The sequence below is a fragment of the Punica granatum genome, chromosome 3, assembly GCF_007655135.1.
Source record: "Punica granatum isolate Tunisia-2019 chromosome 3, ASM765513v2, whole genome shotgun sequence".
Classification (NCBI taxonomy): Eukaryota; Viridiplantae; Streptophyta; class Magnoliopsida; order Myrtales; family Lythraceae; genus Punica; species Punica granatum.
This window is the reverse complement of record NC_045129.1, coordinates 26005088-26019981: the sequence shown is the minus strand read 5'-3', so window position 1 is coordinate 26019981 and position 14894 is coordinate 26005088. Positions and strand designations below refer to the sequence as shown.

At 37.2% G+C, this 14894-nt stretch overlaps 1 protein-coding gene across 1 annotated transcript; it reads left to right on the top strand.

Moving 5' to 3' along the window:
• The first annotated feature begins 706 nt into the window (after positions 1 to 706).
• LOC116200195 (transcription initiation factor IIF subunit alpha) lies at positions 707 to 8687 on the top strand. Its single transcript, XM_031530954.1, has 10 exons — positions 707 to 866; positions 986 to 1167; positions 1428 to 1586; positions 2523 to 2668; positions 3175 to 3551; positions 3852 to 3961; positions 5251 to 5385; positions 5491 to 5712; positions 6431 to 6640; positions 8211 to 8687. The coding sequence occupies exons 2-10, from the start codon at positions 997 to 999 to the stop codon at positions 8298 to 8300; spliced, it is 1620 nt and encodes a 539-aa protein (XP_031386814.1). The 5' UTR covers positions 707 to 866; positions 986 to 996; the 3' UTR covers positions 8301 to 8687.
• The last annotated feature ends 6207 nt before the right edge of the window (positions 8688 to 14894 follow it).

The window sequence follows — 14894 nt, the reverse complement described above, 5'->3', positions numbered from 1 at the left end:
AGGGATTTTTACTTCAAATGACCAATGGTTTATGCGTTTTGTCAAATCTATACTATTTTTTTTTGGTCAGATATATCTCATGATTTACATTTTACTCGAAATCAATCATGCCGTTTTTGTTATTCGTTAATGAAACGTTAGTAGGCTGCAAATCTATCCTATGATTTCAACTTTGTTCCATATCTATCTTTGATTTTAATTATTTCCTCAAAACTATCCCATGATTTAATTTTTTCTCAAATCTATCCCGGATAAAAGGGGTTACTGTAGCAAAACCGTTAGACGTTGACGGAGATATAACGGTGGGATAGATTTCAAGCAAAATGTAAACTATGAGATATAGTTAATAAAAAAATATGAAATAGATTTGATAAAGCTCGTAAATTATGGGCCATTTGGAGTAAAAACTCATTTCCTAAATAAACTAATACAATCCGTTTGATTTCGCAATCTAATTTTAAAATTTTAATTCTAACTTTAACCCTAACACAACAAAAGTCAACAACACAATTATTACTTTTTCATTTTTTTTAATTTTTTTAACAGTTCAATTCAATTTTTAATAATAAATTCTCTCAACTATTCATTATATTTTCACATTTTTTTTCTCATAATTCAACGACACAATTATTACAAACTAATTAAAATTAAAATTAAACTCAACTAAACTTTAAAATCAATTACACTGATAATATCTCTAACAATATTTATTGCAGCAGGCAATGCTCAGTTCGCCACTGACGGCTTCCTTTTTCCTCCACCGGAAAGGAGAACGGGGCTCCCAATTCTCTCCTCCTCCTCCTTCCATCGGAATTTTCAAGAACCAACCGACTGTGACGAAGGAATCCCGGATTGGACTGCCACAGGTGGGTACCCAAAGAGTTCTCGACTTGCCCCTCGATTCGTTTGCCCCGCAAAACCCTGAAACGTCCTGATCAGTTGCTCCTATTTCACGAGATTTTCTGATGGGGCTGATTGATTTCAGGGCAAAGGAAGATGTCGTTCGACCTCATGCTGAAGCCGTCTTGCGGCGGGTGTGGGGCCACCACCGATCTGTATGGGAGCAACTGCAAGCACATGACGCTCTGCTCCTCCTGCGGCAAAAATATGGCCGAGAATCGGAGCAAGTGTTTTGAATGTGGCACCACCCTCACTCGTCTCATTCGGGTTCGCTCCAAGCCCTCGCTTTGCTCGAATCCTAGGTCCAGTCCTTAGGGATCTCTTAATTGCTGTGTAGTATTCTCATAATCACTGGAAGCTCAATCTGGCGATCCTGCTGAATCTTCGCCTGAATATAATAGTTTTCCGTAACGACATGCTTTATGGGGATATTGGCTCTTGAAATTATTGTTATCCTGGAAGAACGATCAATTAATAATATTGGAAACTCGAATTTGGTGCTTAATTTTTGTCTTCCCTAATTATAGGAGTACAATGTCCGAGCGGGTCCTGGCAGCGATAAGAACTACTTCATCGGCAGATTTGTCAGTGGGCTGCCGAACTTCTCGAAGAAGAAAAGCGCAGAGAATAAATGGTCTGCCCACAAGGAAGGCTTGCAGGGTCGTCAACTGACTGATACTTTGCGGGTATTGATCCTGTACTTGTTTCTGCGTCAGTCAGTTTAGCTTGCTTAACGCTTATTGTTTGCTTAAATTAACGGTCCCTTCACTTCCTGAAAAGCTGCTTGTTGTGGCGCTCTAGTGTCAGGTTATAAGGTAGAGTGTCTTTTCTGGTCTCGGTAGTTGAGGGTTATTTATGAGGGATTTTGTTGCTTGTTTATCAATGTTTTGGCAGACTGATGCCTAGCCGTAAAGTTCTTTCTGCATCCATGCTTCTTGCTTTCGCAATTTCACTCGCGTGCATGTCCCTTATTTGCATTTGTTAATGTTTTGGAAATGGTGGCCTACTGTCATTCTTTCTTCTGTCAAATGGTCGGAACAAGTGAGTGTGATGATACCCTGCATTAGATTAGATTGATTTCCTAAAGTGAAGCTGTGGTCCACCCTTACATCATACCAGACTGCCTGATGTAAATGTCTTAAGAAGCTACTGGACTCTTGGTCATTGTTATGGTAATGAAAATCATTTGCAAAGTGCACTTTTGACGTGGTATTCTTAATTGGTGGAAGTGTTTGTCACGTACCAAAATAAAGTATCTTTTGTTTGTGTGATAAACTTTGGTGCTTTGTCTGTTTCAAGTTTAGTTTTTCTTTAATCTTTTTGCAAGGATTGTCTTTCTGCACTCTCAGTCTGAGCGAAGTGCCTTGATACTGGTTTGAGTTTGGTTCTGAATGGAGGTCCATTTGTCTTCAATTTCCAGTCTCTTTGGTATCTGGATTTGACTTATTAGTTGTACGCCGTGATTGACTTTCATAGACTGCTGTATTTTTGTGTACGTGCTGCTAATTCCCATTATTGGTCTGATTATCTTAATATTTCACATTATTTGTGTTTCTGATTCATCTGTATTACCAATTTTGTCTTAGCCTTAAACACATTATTTTTTGAAAATTGTTTTGTAGGAGAAGTATAAGAATAAACCTTGGCTCCTGGAGGATGAGACGGGGCAGTCTCAGTACCATGGACATCTTGAAGGTTCACAGTCAGCGACTTACTACCTTCTGATGCTTCAAGGAAAAGAATTTGTGGCTATTCCTGCTGGCTCATGGTATGTATAATGCATCAACGTGATAATCTATGATTGATTTGGTCTTTGTATATCTATTTAAATTGAATTAATGGAGGCAAAAGTGCACTTTCCGCTTCAGTTTCTGGGCTGCGGTGGGATTGCCGTGTTCTGCAAATTTTGTTGTGTTGGCCTATTGTTTGTGGTTTGTGTTGCCGTCCCAGCAAACTGATCTGAACTTCAGTAAAGAATCTATCTTCCAGTTTAAATAAGTTGATATAAGCGATAACATTGGCCAGTGGTATTTCTCTGTTCACCATCATATAATGAAATAGAATCAATTCATTGGAAATAGATATGTCATTTTAATTGGGGATGTTCCACTCTTCATAGGGCAATGTAGGGGTAGATTTTTGTTCTCCTTCATAGATTGTCTTTAAACTTGAATTCCCTATGCAATGTTCTACATAATTCAGTTATATAGGATAGTTGATGTTTGTGTCATTTTGTACACACAGTTTCAGTAATATCCAATATGCTGGAAACAGGTACAACTTTAACAAGGTTGCACAGTATAAGCAGTTGACATTGGAGGAAGCAGAAGAGAAGATGAAGAATAGGAAGAAAACTGCAGATGGTTATCAGAGGTGGATGATGAAAGCTGCAAATAATGGAGCCGCTGCATTTGGCGAGGTGGAGAAATTTGATGATAAAGAAAGTGCTGGCGGCGGCGGTGGTGGGAGAGGACGTAAAAAAGCAAGTGCTGATGATGATGAAGGTCGTGCCTCAGATAAGGGAGAGGAAGATGAAGAAGAAGAAGCCGCAAGAAAGAGTAGGCTTGGTCTTAATAAAAGAGATGCAGATGATGATGATGAAGGTCCAAGGGGTGGTGATCTAGACATGGATGATGATGATATTGAGAAAGGTGAGCACTTTGACCGGATACAAATTGAAGCTAAGAAAATAAAAGGTTCAGTTATTTTTCTCCAGGACCAGTAAAAGCCATAGTTCAGTTGCTTATCATGATCTATTGGTTCTTGAACAATTATATGAGTTGGCTCAATTTCTACTTCCATAAATGATGCTCCTACAATTTGAATTTCTAATATATCAGTGCGATCAGTATTTATTATGCATGTTGTAATATGAATCTGTACTTCGATTCCCTTCTCTAATTGTGCATTTAGTAATATTCATGTTATGGATGTTTCTTGTTTCACTCTAGGTGATGACTGGGAGCATGAAGAAATTTTCACGGATGATGATGAGGCTGTTGGAAATGATCCTGAGGAACGAGAAGATTTGGCCCCTGAGGCGGCTCCTCCAGAAATCAAGGTCTGTATAAATGTTTCTCACTGATTTAATTAAGCAAAGCATAGTTATCTCAGAAAAAAGGGAGACATGAGCTCCTCTCTTTAGTTTTAATTGAAGTTTGTATGTTTTAGAACCAGAGAATATGGAGGCCTTTTTTCTTATGCATTGTAATTATTTGTTTCTTCCTGACTTTAAGTGTAGGTACAGTAGAGATTTCTGTCGTCTAGTCCCGTAGTGCTCCAAAAGGGGGAATTCTTCTAGGATTGTATTGATGCTATCATATCCTTTTTCACTTTAGGAGCTGTTATTATATGAGATGGACATCATAATAAGTACATCATCTATAGGTGCAGCAAGACGGTGTATTGGATGGATGAAGTATAGTGGTGACAAAACTGAATTTATATAACTCTACTACTAGTGATATGTGTAGTCTCTGGCTCTTATTATGCTGACAAAAGGATATGAATTAGGAAGTTGGCAGAAAATGCCAATCTAGGATGTGTTATAGTTGGTGTATGTCATTTTAGTGGATGAAATACAATTTTTTACCTTCTGAGCTGTCCTCATGCAGAAGTTATCTGATGTGTTGAGCCTTTGGCACTTTTACTTTAGACCATCAGATCATGTATTTGATGTTCAATTTGTAATCAGCTTAATAGCTGCTTCCTAGATATAATGGAATATTGGTCTAGCTTCAAGGAACATTTTTTCGCCCCCTTTTTCTTTTGTTGGATCAGTAGTTTTCTGCGGATTATTTCCTCTGGCAAGAGATAGTATAGTATAGTCCATTTCTGAACATTTCTTTTTTGTTTGTTTTGGTTTTGGAGATAGGGAAAAGACGTGTCTAGTTAGGAAACCTTTTCATTTTTGGTAAATGTCATTTTAAATTCAGTTTACAAACAATTTTCCTTAAAAGCACATGGAATAGCCCAATTGCTTTCTTTTCTTGGTCTATGTCTCGCAGTTCCAAATTCTCTCACCCTAAAAAGCAGTGGCTTCTCCTTTATACTGATCCGACTTAGTGACTTATTAGCTGATCAATAAGGGGAGCATACTTGGAGGATCTTCTGTATGTGATGCAGATTGTTCTATTAAAGGATCATATGTTGCCTTGTGGTATTATCAGTTAAAGCTGGCCTCAAATATGAGAAGATTTTCACTTGTTTCTTTTCTAGTTATACTTTAACCTGGTATTACAATAATATGTAGCTTCTTTTGCTGCAATTAGATGTCCCCTTTTTCCGTCCATATAGAGTTTCTTTAATATCTATTAAACTGCTAACTTTTATACATATTATCTTCTCTAGGATGACGATGAGGAGGATGAAGCTAATGAAGAGGAAGGAGGACTGAGTAAATCTGGAAAGGAGTTGAAGAAGCTGCTTGGCAAAGCTGCTGGGCTTAATGAATCCGACCAGGATGATGACGACGACGACGATGATGTAACATATAATATATGCTTCTTCGCAAGCACAATAATAATTTTTGCTACGTCAGAAGGTTATCAGCGATGTGTTTCCACTGACAATTGTTTTCTGCTTTTCCAGATGGAAGATGAGGTTGGGATGTCTCCTGTTCTGGCACCTAAGCAGAAGGACATACTCAAAGAGGAACCCATAGAAGACAGTCCTGTAAAAAAGCCTACACCTACGGGTACCACTAAGGGAGTCTCACCTGCTTCAAAGGCATCGAAGGCGAAGAGGAAATTGAACAGTGATGAGACGAAGGGGCCAAACGGTGCCCCTTCGAAGAAGGTGAAGGCTGAATCAGTAAGTCTTTCACTTACATGGTCTTTTGGCTTGGTCCCCGTTAAGATTGTATGCTGCATATATAACTGAGTTGGACCAAATATTGAACTGACTGATCTTTGGGTTGATGCTCTTGACTGGGTGTTGGGTAGGATCTGTAGGATCATAAACTGAGTACTGTAAAAGAATATTAAAATTGATAATTTTAAGGAGAACTGGACTGGCAGAACACAAAGAACTGACTATCCAGTGAGATGTTCAAGGTTCTGCCATTCAGTGGTTCATTTGTTGATGCTGTTGTTCAGAGAAGGTGAAGGCTGAATCAGTAAGTCTTTCACTTACATGGTCTTTTTGCTTGGTCCCCGTTAAGATTGTATGCTGCATATATAACTGAGTTGGACCAAAGATTGAACTGACTGATCTTTAGGTTGATGCGCTTGACTGGGTGTTGGGTAGGATCTGTAGGATCATAAACTGAGTACTGTAAAAGAATATTAAAATCGATAATTTTAAGGAGAACTGGACTGGCAGAACACAAAGAACTGACTATCCAGTGAGATGTTCAAGGTTCTGCCATTCAGTGGTTCATTTGTTGATGCTGTTGTTCAGAGATCTATACCAGCAAGTAAGGCTATTCCCAATCAGACCTATCAGACCCTTTGGTCTGCATTGGTTTTTAAAACAGCCTATTATGCCACAATCCTCTTTCCAAAATTACAAATTCTTCTTGGATGAGCAGGAGCAGAAATCATCCGTGAAAGAAGAGAGCGCGGCCCCATCAAAAAGCAGTGGACCTGCCAAAAGTACGCCTTCAGACTCGAAGACAGCATCAACAGCACCTGCCGGGCCCGTTTCAGAGGCTGAGTTGAGGGCCTTTTTACTGCAAAAATCACCAATTACTACACAGGATCTTGTTGCTAAGTTCAGAGACAAACTCAAAAATCGTGAGGTATGTCCTCCAAGTCTGGTCTCTTATGTATTTTTAGTTGATGTCTTACTACGTGGAGCAGCAAACTGTGCTGTTCCTTCCTAGTTGGAAATCATAATGAATATAACGTTAATAGATTCCTCTTGATGCATGAGATAAGTGGGTGCATGACTGCATGTTTAGTCTTAAGTAGCAAGTGCCGGATTCATAACAAAGTAAATGGACACCTTCGAGACGTAAGCTATAATGAAAACTCATGCAAATATTTGTTATGGTAAATGTTGCCAAACATGAGTATTGTGCTTTGATCTTTGAAATTTTTAAGTGATATTCCTGCCAGTGGAAGTTTAGATAATTTGACAATGGACGACTTTCGTCAAGCAATAATAATTTGATAAATTATAGTTAGGGAAACGAGAAGTCTTAAACATGAATAGTTCGAGAGTTGGAATCTATAAAAACACCAAGTCTTTTATTCAGAAGTAAATAAGCTATCACTGATCAGAAAGATTCACTAGTGGTCGTCACATGTACTGTGTCATCTGGCTGGCAATAAGCGGCAAGCTCTATTCAATCTATGCAACCTGCTCTTTAGGTAAATTTCTTTGGAGATATGTATGGATGCATCGTTCTAGTTGATCATAATTGTTATATATTGTAATCTAGTAGTAGCGGAAAATTCTTTAATAAATATACCTGATGCACAGAATATAACTAATTTTGGAATGGATAGATGGGAGATCAGAATTTACGTCTTGATGGAAATTAATTGTTTGATTGAAGGAGAGACATTTGGATATTTGGCTGAATAAAACACGGTTGATAGAAATTTCATATGCAAAACATGGGAAAAACTGGTGGCAAATTATTGTGGAGCGAACACATACTTAGCAAACAAAATGCATTCAGACATAAATTTGCCATGTGAGTGGATTTCCCTGTACTAATTAGAATAAAGGTTAATCATCTAAAAAAACACTATCTTTGCAATTTTTTCTATATATAATACGATATTTGTAGTTTTTTTCTAAATATAGCACGATCTTTCGAAAATAGCATAGAAATGCACGATCTTTGCACTTTTTTTCTAAATATAGCACGACTTTTAAAAAATATCATAGAAAATTCATGGCATTTAGGTTTAGCTTCGATTTTAGCATATAAAAAAGATTGTACATGAAAGGCGTGTTTTTCTGTGCTATTTTTAAAGGTCGTGTTATATTTAAGAAAAATTGCAAATACCGTGCTTTTTTGTGCAACTCTCCAAAGATCGTGCTATATTTAAAAAAAAATACAAAAGTCGTGCCTTGTGTTATTTTGTAAAAGTTGTGCTATATTTAGAAAAAAGTACAAATGTCGTGCCTTTTTAGATAACTAACGCTTCGAAAAATCCACAGTTTTGAGTGTCATCCATGTTGATTATGGGAAAGATGCATCTAACTCATGGTTATGGCCTATCGGCGCAAAGAGCAATTGAAATCTGGGATAGTTTGAGGATTTGTAGAATAGGATGAGGATTTTCTTAGAAAAAGTTTTTGAATGGGTATGATGGGACTTTTGCTGAGGTAGCTCCGCTCTGACATGATGCCAGGACAAGGATGCGTTTGCAGAAATACTGAGGAGAATTTCAAAGATACAGAAGACAAACGGATCCAGCTATGTGGTTTTGAGAGAAAAGTGAGGATTATGTACGATATATATATATATATATATATATTTGGATAAGTGATGCACGATATTTTCGAGAAACTTGCGTCAACTAACCGTGTTGGAGTATCTATTTCCCATGAGGGCATTTGTCTTTTCTGTGGGACGATGCTTCTTGTATAGATGAGAAGCTTTACAGCTTGGGAAAATCTTTAAATAGCAATAAACAAGGAGATAGCATCTTGGGAGATCGGATCCGGGGCGGAGCGTCGCTCATGTGCTTTTGTAGTTCACTGTTGAAGTCTTAACAAGAGGGTCAACAATCAGTGGCTGGATCAAAATGAACTTTGATCGTGTGATTGGACAGGATGAACTTTGGCAAGCTCTATATACATATATTGGTGTTATTCCTGCTGGTTGATATTTAGGGTTTATGGATCATAAAAATCGGGTGAGTTCAGAAGTTGGGTCCTTCAAGAACCCGGATAACTTACAGATCAGAAACAAAATTCACACTTGCAATTCTCATCGATGTCACTCTCAGCGACGCTTTCATCATCTCTGTCCTTTGGAGAGTAAAATACAATGATGTCGGACTCCTTAGGTGACCTAAATGTAACCCTCCTGCTGGACCTATTGTCGGTTCCATCTTCCTCTTCCCTTCCATCGATCTTGCATCTTCTCTCTATTATCAGATGTTTTTCTTCCTGACGAGGACATTGGGTGTTGTCAATGTCCAGTGACCGGTCTAGGAACGGGTTGATCTTCACAGCAGCAGCCGATTCTAACCCATCAAGTGCTCGGAAATAGTCACAGGCGCTCTCGAAACTGCCATTGATCTCTCTTAATTCTTTCTTCTTCGACTTCTCAGGAAGCCTTTTTCCCGTCGTTCGTCCCTTATCTTCATCTCCAAGTCCGTTGCAAGTTGTGCTTCTCGGGGTAGATGGGTGTACCTTCCGAGAGAAGGCCTTCAATACGCAGAGCTCGCTGCTGCTCATGAGGTGCTCTAGCTTCGGGCTAGGGGAGCCTCGAAGCCAATCCTCCAGTGTCATCTGCATCTGCTTCTTCGTCAGGGCTGTGATCTTCTCCTCTGGTGGATCGGGATTTAATATCACCAGCTTCTCTTTCTGCTTCTGCTCCTCTATGATCATCTTTTTCACCACTGTTTCGACTTTGTCATCCCGTGGATTGAGATTCAACTGCCTTTTCTTCCTCCCCACTTTCAAGCAGTCGGACTTGATGAGACCAAGCACAGTTGAACCTCTGGGTCTGGATGTACTACTTATACTGTGGCCTCCTTCGTGATCGGATATTTTCAGCCGGCGGTTCGAACTTGAGTGCTGTGAAGTGCTTAGCTTGCAACCCATTGAGGAAACAGCAGCATATAATTTTGGAAAAATAATATATCGGACAGTGTACATCGATGAAGAACTAGATCGACGAAGAACATCGATGAAGGGGGCAAGGGAATGCGGGAGAAATGGGAGGTTGAATCAGTTTGTTTGGGTGGATTTTATAGGGATGTTGCGGCGGGAAGTCCAAAGGGATTCTTGTTGATTCGGGTAAATCCAAGGCCTGAAAAATAATGTTATGCAGTGGCTTACGTGATTCGATTATGGTTGCGGATTAAAAGTTACTCTTTTTTTTTTTTTAACGTATCACCTTGTATTCGAAATTAGGTTCTGACCAATTGAAGTTCGAGCCGGTTAGGTAATTGAAGGATAAAAGTCTCTCAATCATATGGGTATTTTCCATTTACAAAATTAAAATATGATATGAACAATTTATTCTTGTTGGTTAAAATGTTTCCTCTTGTTTTTAGCAATATTCTGTCAAGGAAACATAATATATCTTTCATTTTCTTTTTGGCCACCATAAGGTGTCTTTCGTTTAATTGCGTAGATTTGTTTTATTCAATGGAAGAAAGAAAAAAAAAACATTTCCCATTTGAATTTATAGAATCAAAATTTAAAACTTTTTTGGGACCATTTTTAAATCTATCCCAATTTTTAATAAGCTCTTACAAGCGGTTTCCAATATTTATGGGTGGTCACGATTGACGGCTTGCTAAACTTATGATAAAGACTATGAATCTTGACAACCTTGATCTACAAGGGTCGCCATGGTCTAACCTCTCTAGTGTTGGAGATAAGCCACGGTCCACGCTGACCTCTAAAAAATCCGGATTCGAAGGCTCGTCCTCATGGAAGGCCAACGGCAGAAGATGGCTAATATGAGCCCAAATATTAGAAATGATGAGAAACCTTTTCTGTTTGCAGTTTTTTAATTTTTGTAACGAGAACTCAGACATTGTGATAGATTTTAATTAGTTGCAACTTGCAAGCATATGATATCTTTCTTTTATTAAAATACAATTAGCCCTTGGTTTTTCCTCATACTGTTTGATCAATTGTTATCCATCTAATATACGATAATGAGTTACGGTGACATGATTGATATTTTCAATTTAAGAATTTAGTATTTTTAGTATTCATAATTAGTATAATTATTCTCTACTTTTACTTTCAATTTAAGTCTTGAACATTTCAGTTTAAGTATATAATATTTTGTACAGTACGTCACAAATAATAATAATAAAAATCTAAACACTGAAAATGAAGTAGTAAATACTTGAATTGACTAAATGTGTTAACACTATGTCATATTAAAATTTCCCATTCTATTGTCTATTGAATTTTTTTCCATCAACATTCTTTTTTATAACAAGGGAGCCTATAAATCTAGCTAGTAGGATTCCTACGTTAGCCTCTTTTTATGCCCTGATAATTCTCTATTATTTTCTTGCCAACGAGATAATTAATATATATTTGGAAATCTCCATAACTCTTCAGGAACTTCTATAGAAAGAATGGTTTCCAGAATTATTCAAAGAACCTAAAATTAAATTAATATTGACAGATATACCATGTTGTGCGTGTATGTATGAACATATACATTGTATGAAATATAATAACAATCTTATTAAAAGTGCATGTGATGTATTGTACATTCGCACTTTCAAGGAATTATATATCAAGGATATCGTACCTTGGCTTCTTCCTCATCTTCCCAAGCGATAAGTTTGGCCAACTTATGGACGAAATTTGGGTTAAACAATGAAAATTAGGACAAAACTGGAGACTAATACGAGGTTGTATATATGTTTTACATCCAAAACCAAGGATTATTGCATCTACCTAACAAAGCTGAAGAGATTATTGCATCTATCTAACAAAGCTGAAGAGTCTCTTTCCATAGCGTTAAAATCTCTTTCGCTGTCCATCACTGATTATGATTTTAGAATATTTTTGTTGACTCCTAGTTGCCCGCGGAGATCTTTCCCGGGGGCGGGTGGAATTTGTGAGCATAGAGGTTCATTTCATAACATGCGGCTGTTAGATTCGATGGGCACAGGCTAACCCGGGGTCCTCAAGAAGCGCATGCTTTCTTCTTGTCTCTTCTCTTATTAATGTTGGTATAAATAGTAGTCGTAATATTTCCTCGTAGGCGAGAGATATCATTTAATTATATCGGTGATTGTACTTGCATTTTATATAAGGATCTTTCCCTCTATTGCCTTACATTACAAGGACTTAATTTGAGAGTGAGAAAATTGTAAAGCAACTTTCCCAAAATTTCGTCATTGATCAACGCGGATTTATAATATCTCTAGACACTTGGCTAGTAAAAATAGCATCATAACAAAGTGAGATATAATTAAAAGGGTTAACGACGTGGATAGGCACGTGGTTTGGTCAAAGCCCCACATTTAGCGCGTGGTGTATATAATTACATAAATAGACTCGTGATATAAAATTTCGTCCTAATTTTAACACGTGGGTCAATGTCGATCAAAAACTACCATGACATGCTTATGTGGCAAGTTTACTGGCCCACCATCGCACACGTGGAAATTACTTGGCATTCTGTGGGCCCCAGCAGACACATAAAATCCATTTTCCCTCCAAATTGGTATCCTCTTTCCCTCTATAATGCAGAACTCACGAGGGGAATCTTTTTACATATCTCTTTCATTTCTTTTCCTAATGCCTTGAAATATCTCAATGAAAAACTGAGATGAAAGATGAGAGAGTTATTTCAGGGGAATTGCTTCAAACATAGAGGAAGGAAAAGGGTAGGCATAGAGGTGGGCAATAGAGGAACCTTCGCCTTCTTTCTGTCTTGATTCATCAGGGTCGTGGCAATTTGGAGGAAAAATGGATTTTTCACGTCTGCTGGGGCCCATAGAATGCCAGCTAATGTCCATGTGTGTGATGGTGGGCCAAACAATTTGCCACATAAGCATTTAACGGTATTTTTTGACGGATACTGACGGCCATATTAAAATTGAGACGATATTTAAAACACATACCTATTTGTGTAATTATATGTACTAAATGTGGGACTTTAATCAAATCACGTGCCTATCCATATCGTTAACCCAGTTAAAATGACTAATTTCGTATTAAACTTTACTTTTAGGAAGTACATTGGAACCGATATGTGTAGCATATGATACGAAAACTATAATTAAATAAATGAGAAGGATTTGTGGTTTCTTGAAATTATGATGGAAGTGACTTTAATGACGGATGTCGTGAGAACTGGGAAGGAACAACGCTTCAGAGTTGCTATTGACCCATCTATAGTTATTGTTTAGGTTCTTCCTAGTTGCGTCCTAAAATTACAGTAAATTAATACTGTATTTGGTTTTAAAGTATGAATTTAAAATCAGATTTTAATTTTGAAAAAGAGTGATTTAAATGGGGTTCACCCTTTGACTTTGTATGAGTTATTTTGTTTTGTTATGAAAAAAAATGGTATAAATAGGACTCACTCTTTGACTTTGTATGAGTTATTTTGTTTTGTTATGAAAAAAAAATGGTATAAATAGGACTCACTCTTTGACTTTGTATGAGTTATTTTGTTTTGTTACGGGTAGAATTAGATTAAAATTGTGATTTTAAAATTACATTTGCAAACTAAACAAGTCATAAATTATTAGAATATATAGATGTTAGTAAATAAGTTATAAATAATAGAACTACGTATCTATATCTATATATATATATCCATATATCTATGTATACATATCTATATATCTATATCTATCTATATACATATGAAAGCTGAGCAATCTCAATTGATGTCGGGAGAGTCTGATTCGAATTCCGTATTTTCGCGACTGTGATTCGTTTTCGTTTATTTTTATTATATTTTTAATAAATTCATTTTATTTATAATATTTTTTTCGACTTTCGATGAATAAACAAACGAAAATAATAAGTGCCTTCACATTGTTATTTCGTCATATTAGGCAAATAAATTTCTCAAGGATGAAGTAAAAATAAAATTTTTAAATAATATAATAATAAATCTTTGCTTAACGTTTGAAGTAAATATTAATATTATAAAATGATATATTAATATAAATATTTACTTAATGATGAAATAAATAATATTAATATGTATGTTTATTTTTCTATGAGTTTTAAAACAAATTAATATTCATCAATTTTGTCATAAAATTGATTGGTAGCACACTCGATCAAGCGAGTGATTTTCTCCCTCACTACGGATCCCATTTTGCCCCTCCGGAGTAAGTGTTCGGATCTATTATGACACAATTTTTCAGGGATTTAGGGTTTAGGGTAATATCGGTACTACGGATCTATACTACCAATACTTTAATTTTTTTTCTATATATTTTAAAGGATAAAATAATAACCTTTAATTGATTTTGTCACATTACTTAGTTGAAAGTTAAGTAATGTATAAAATTTTAAATTATTTACCACGAAACTTCATTGTAAATGCTGTTTTTTAATTTGTTTACTGCTTGATTAAGTTTCGCTCGTCTTACTCGTCTTGACACCGAAAATTCATTGAAACAAACGATTTATGCTAAGAGTTTAAGAGAGGAGAAGGCCCACCCATCGAGGGTTCGTCCCGCCATCCTCACACTTCGATTCATCGGACCATGATGGTCGATTCCCCCTGCGGGCTGAAATCGAAAAACATTGAGCTTACTTATCCCAGGGGACACAGACCGACTCGACTGGTTCAAGGCTTAAACTGTTCGCTCGCCGACTGGAATCATTACATGAATAAATGTACAAATAAATGCCTCACAATGTACTCTCAATAATAAATACAAGTGCATTAATGAGATCCCAGTTGGTTCGCGTTCAGCCAATATTACGCTCGCGCTTGTCGTGAGGTTGAAAAGACCAAAACTATAATTAATGTGATGCGGGCCCATGAGAGCCGGAAGTTGGGTCCGATCGAGTTCGTGGGTCTCGAGAGGACAAAATGGTCCTCGAGATGGCCACGAGATTGGTCGAGCTCCAATGTGATTGTCTAACCTCTTTACACATGCCCCGATCTGAGTCGTCCTCCGATTGGACACTAATTGGATTGAAACAGTGACTTGAGACTAGACCCTATACCGCGCTCGGTGTGTGGGAGCATTGGATCCTGTGATTGATGGCTGGGGGCGTTGGACCCCGTGTTGTTCGTGTCTCATGGGTTCGGGTTTGAACCGCCATAAAACAGACCAGACAAATAGGAAATAGATAAAATAGATAAAGATGTGAATTAATTGTCATGTTTACGTGATTATCAAATT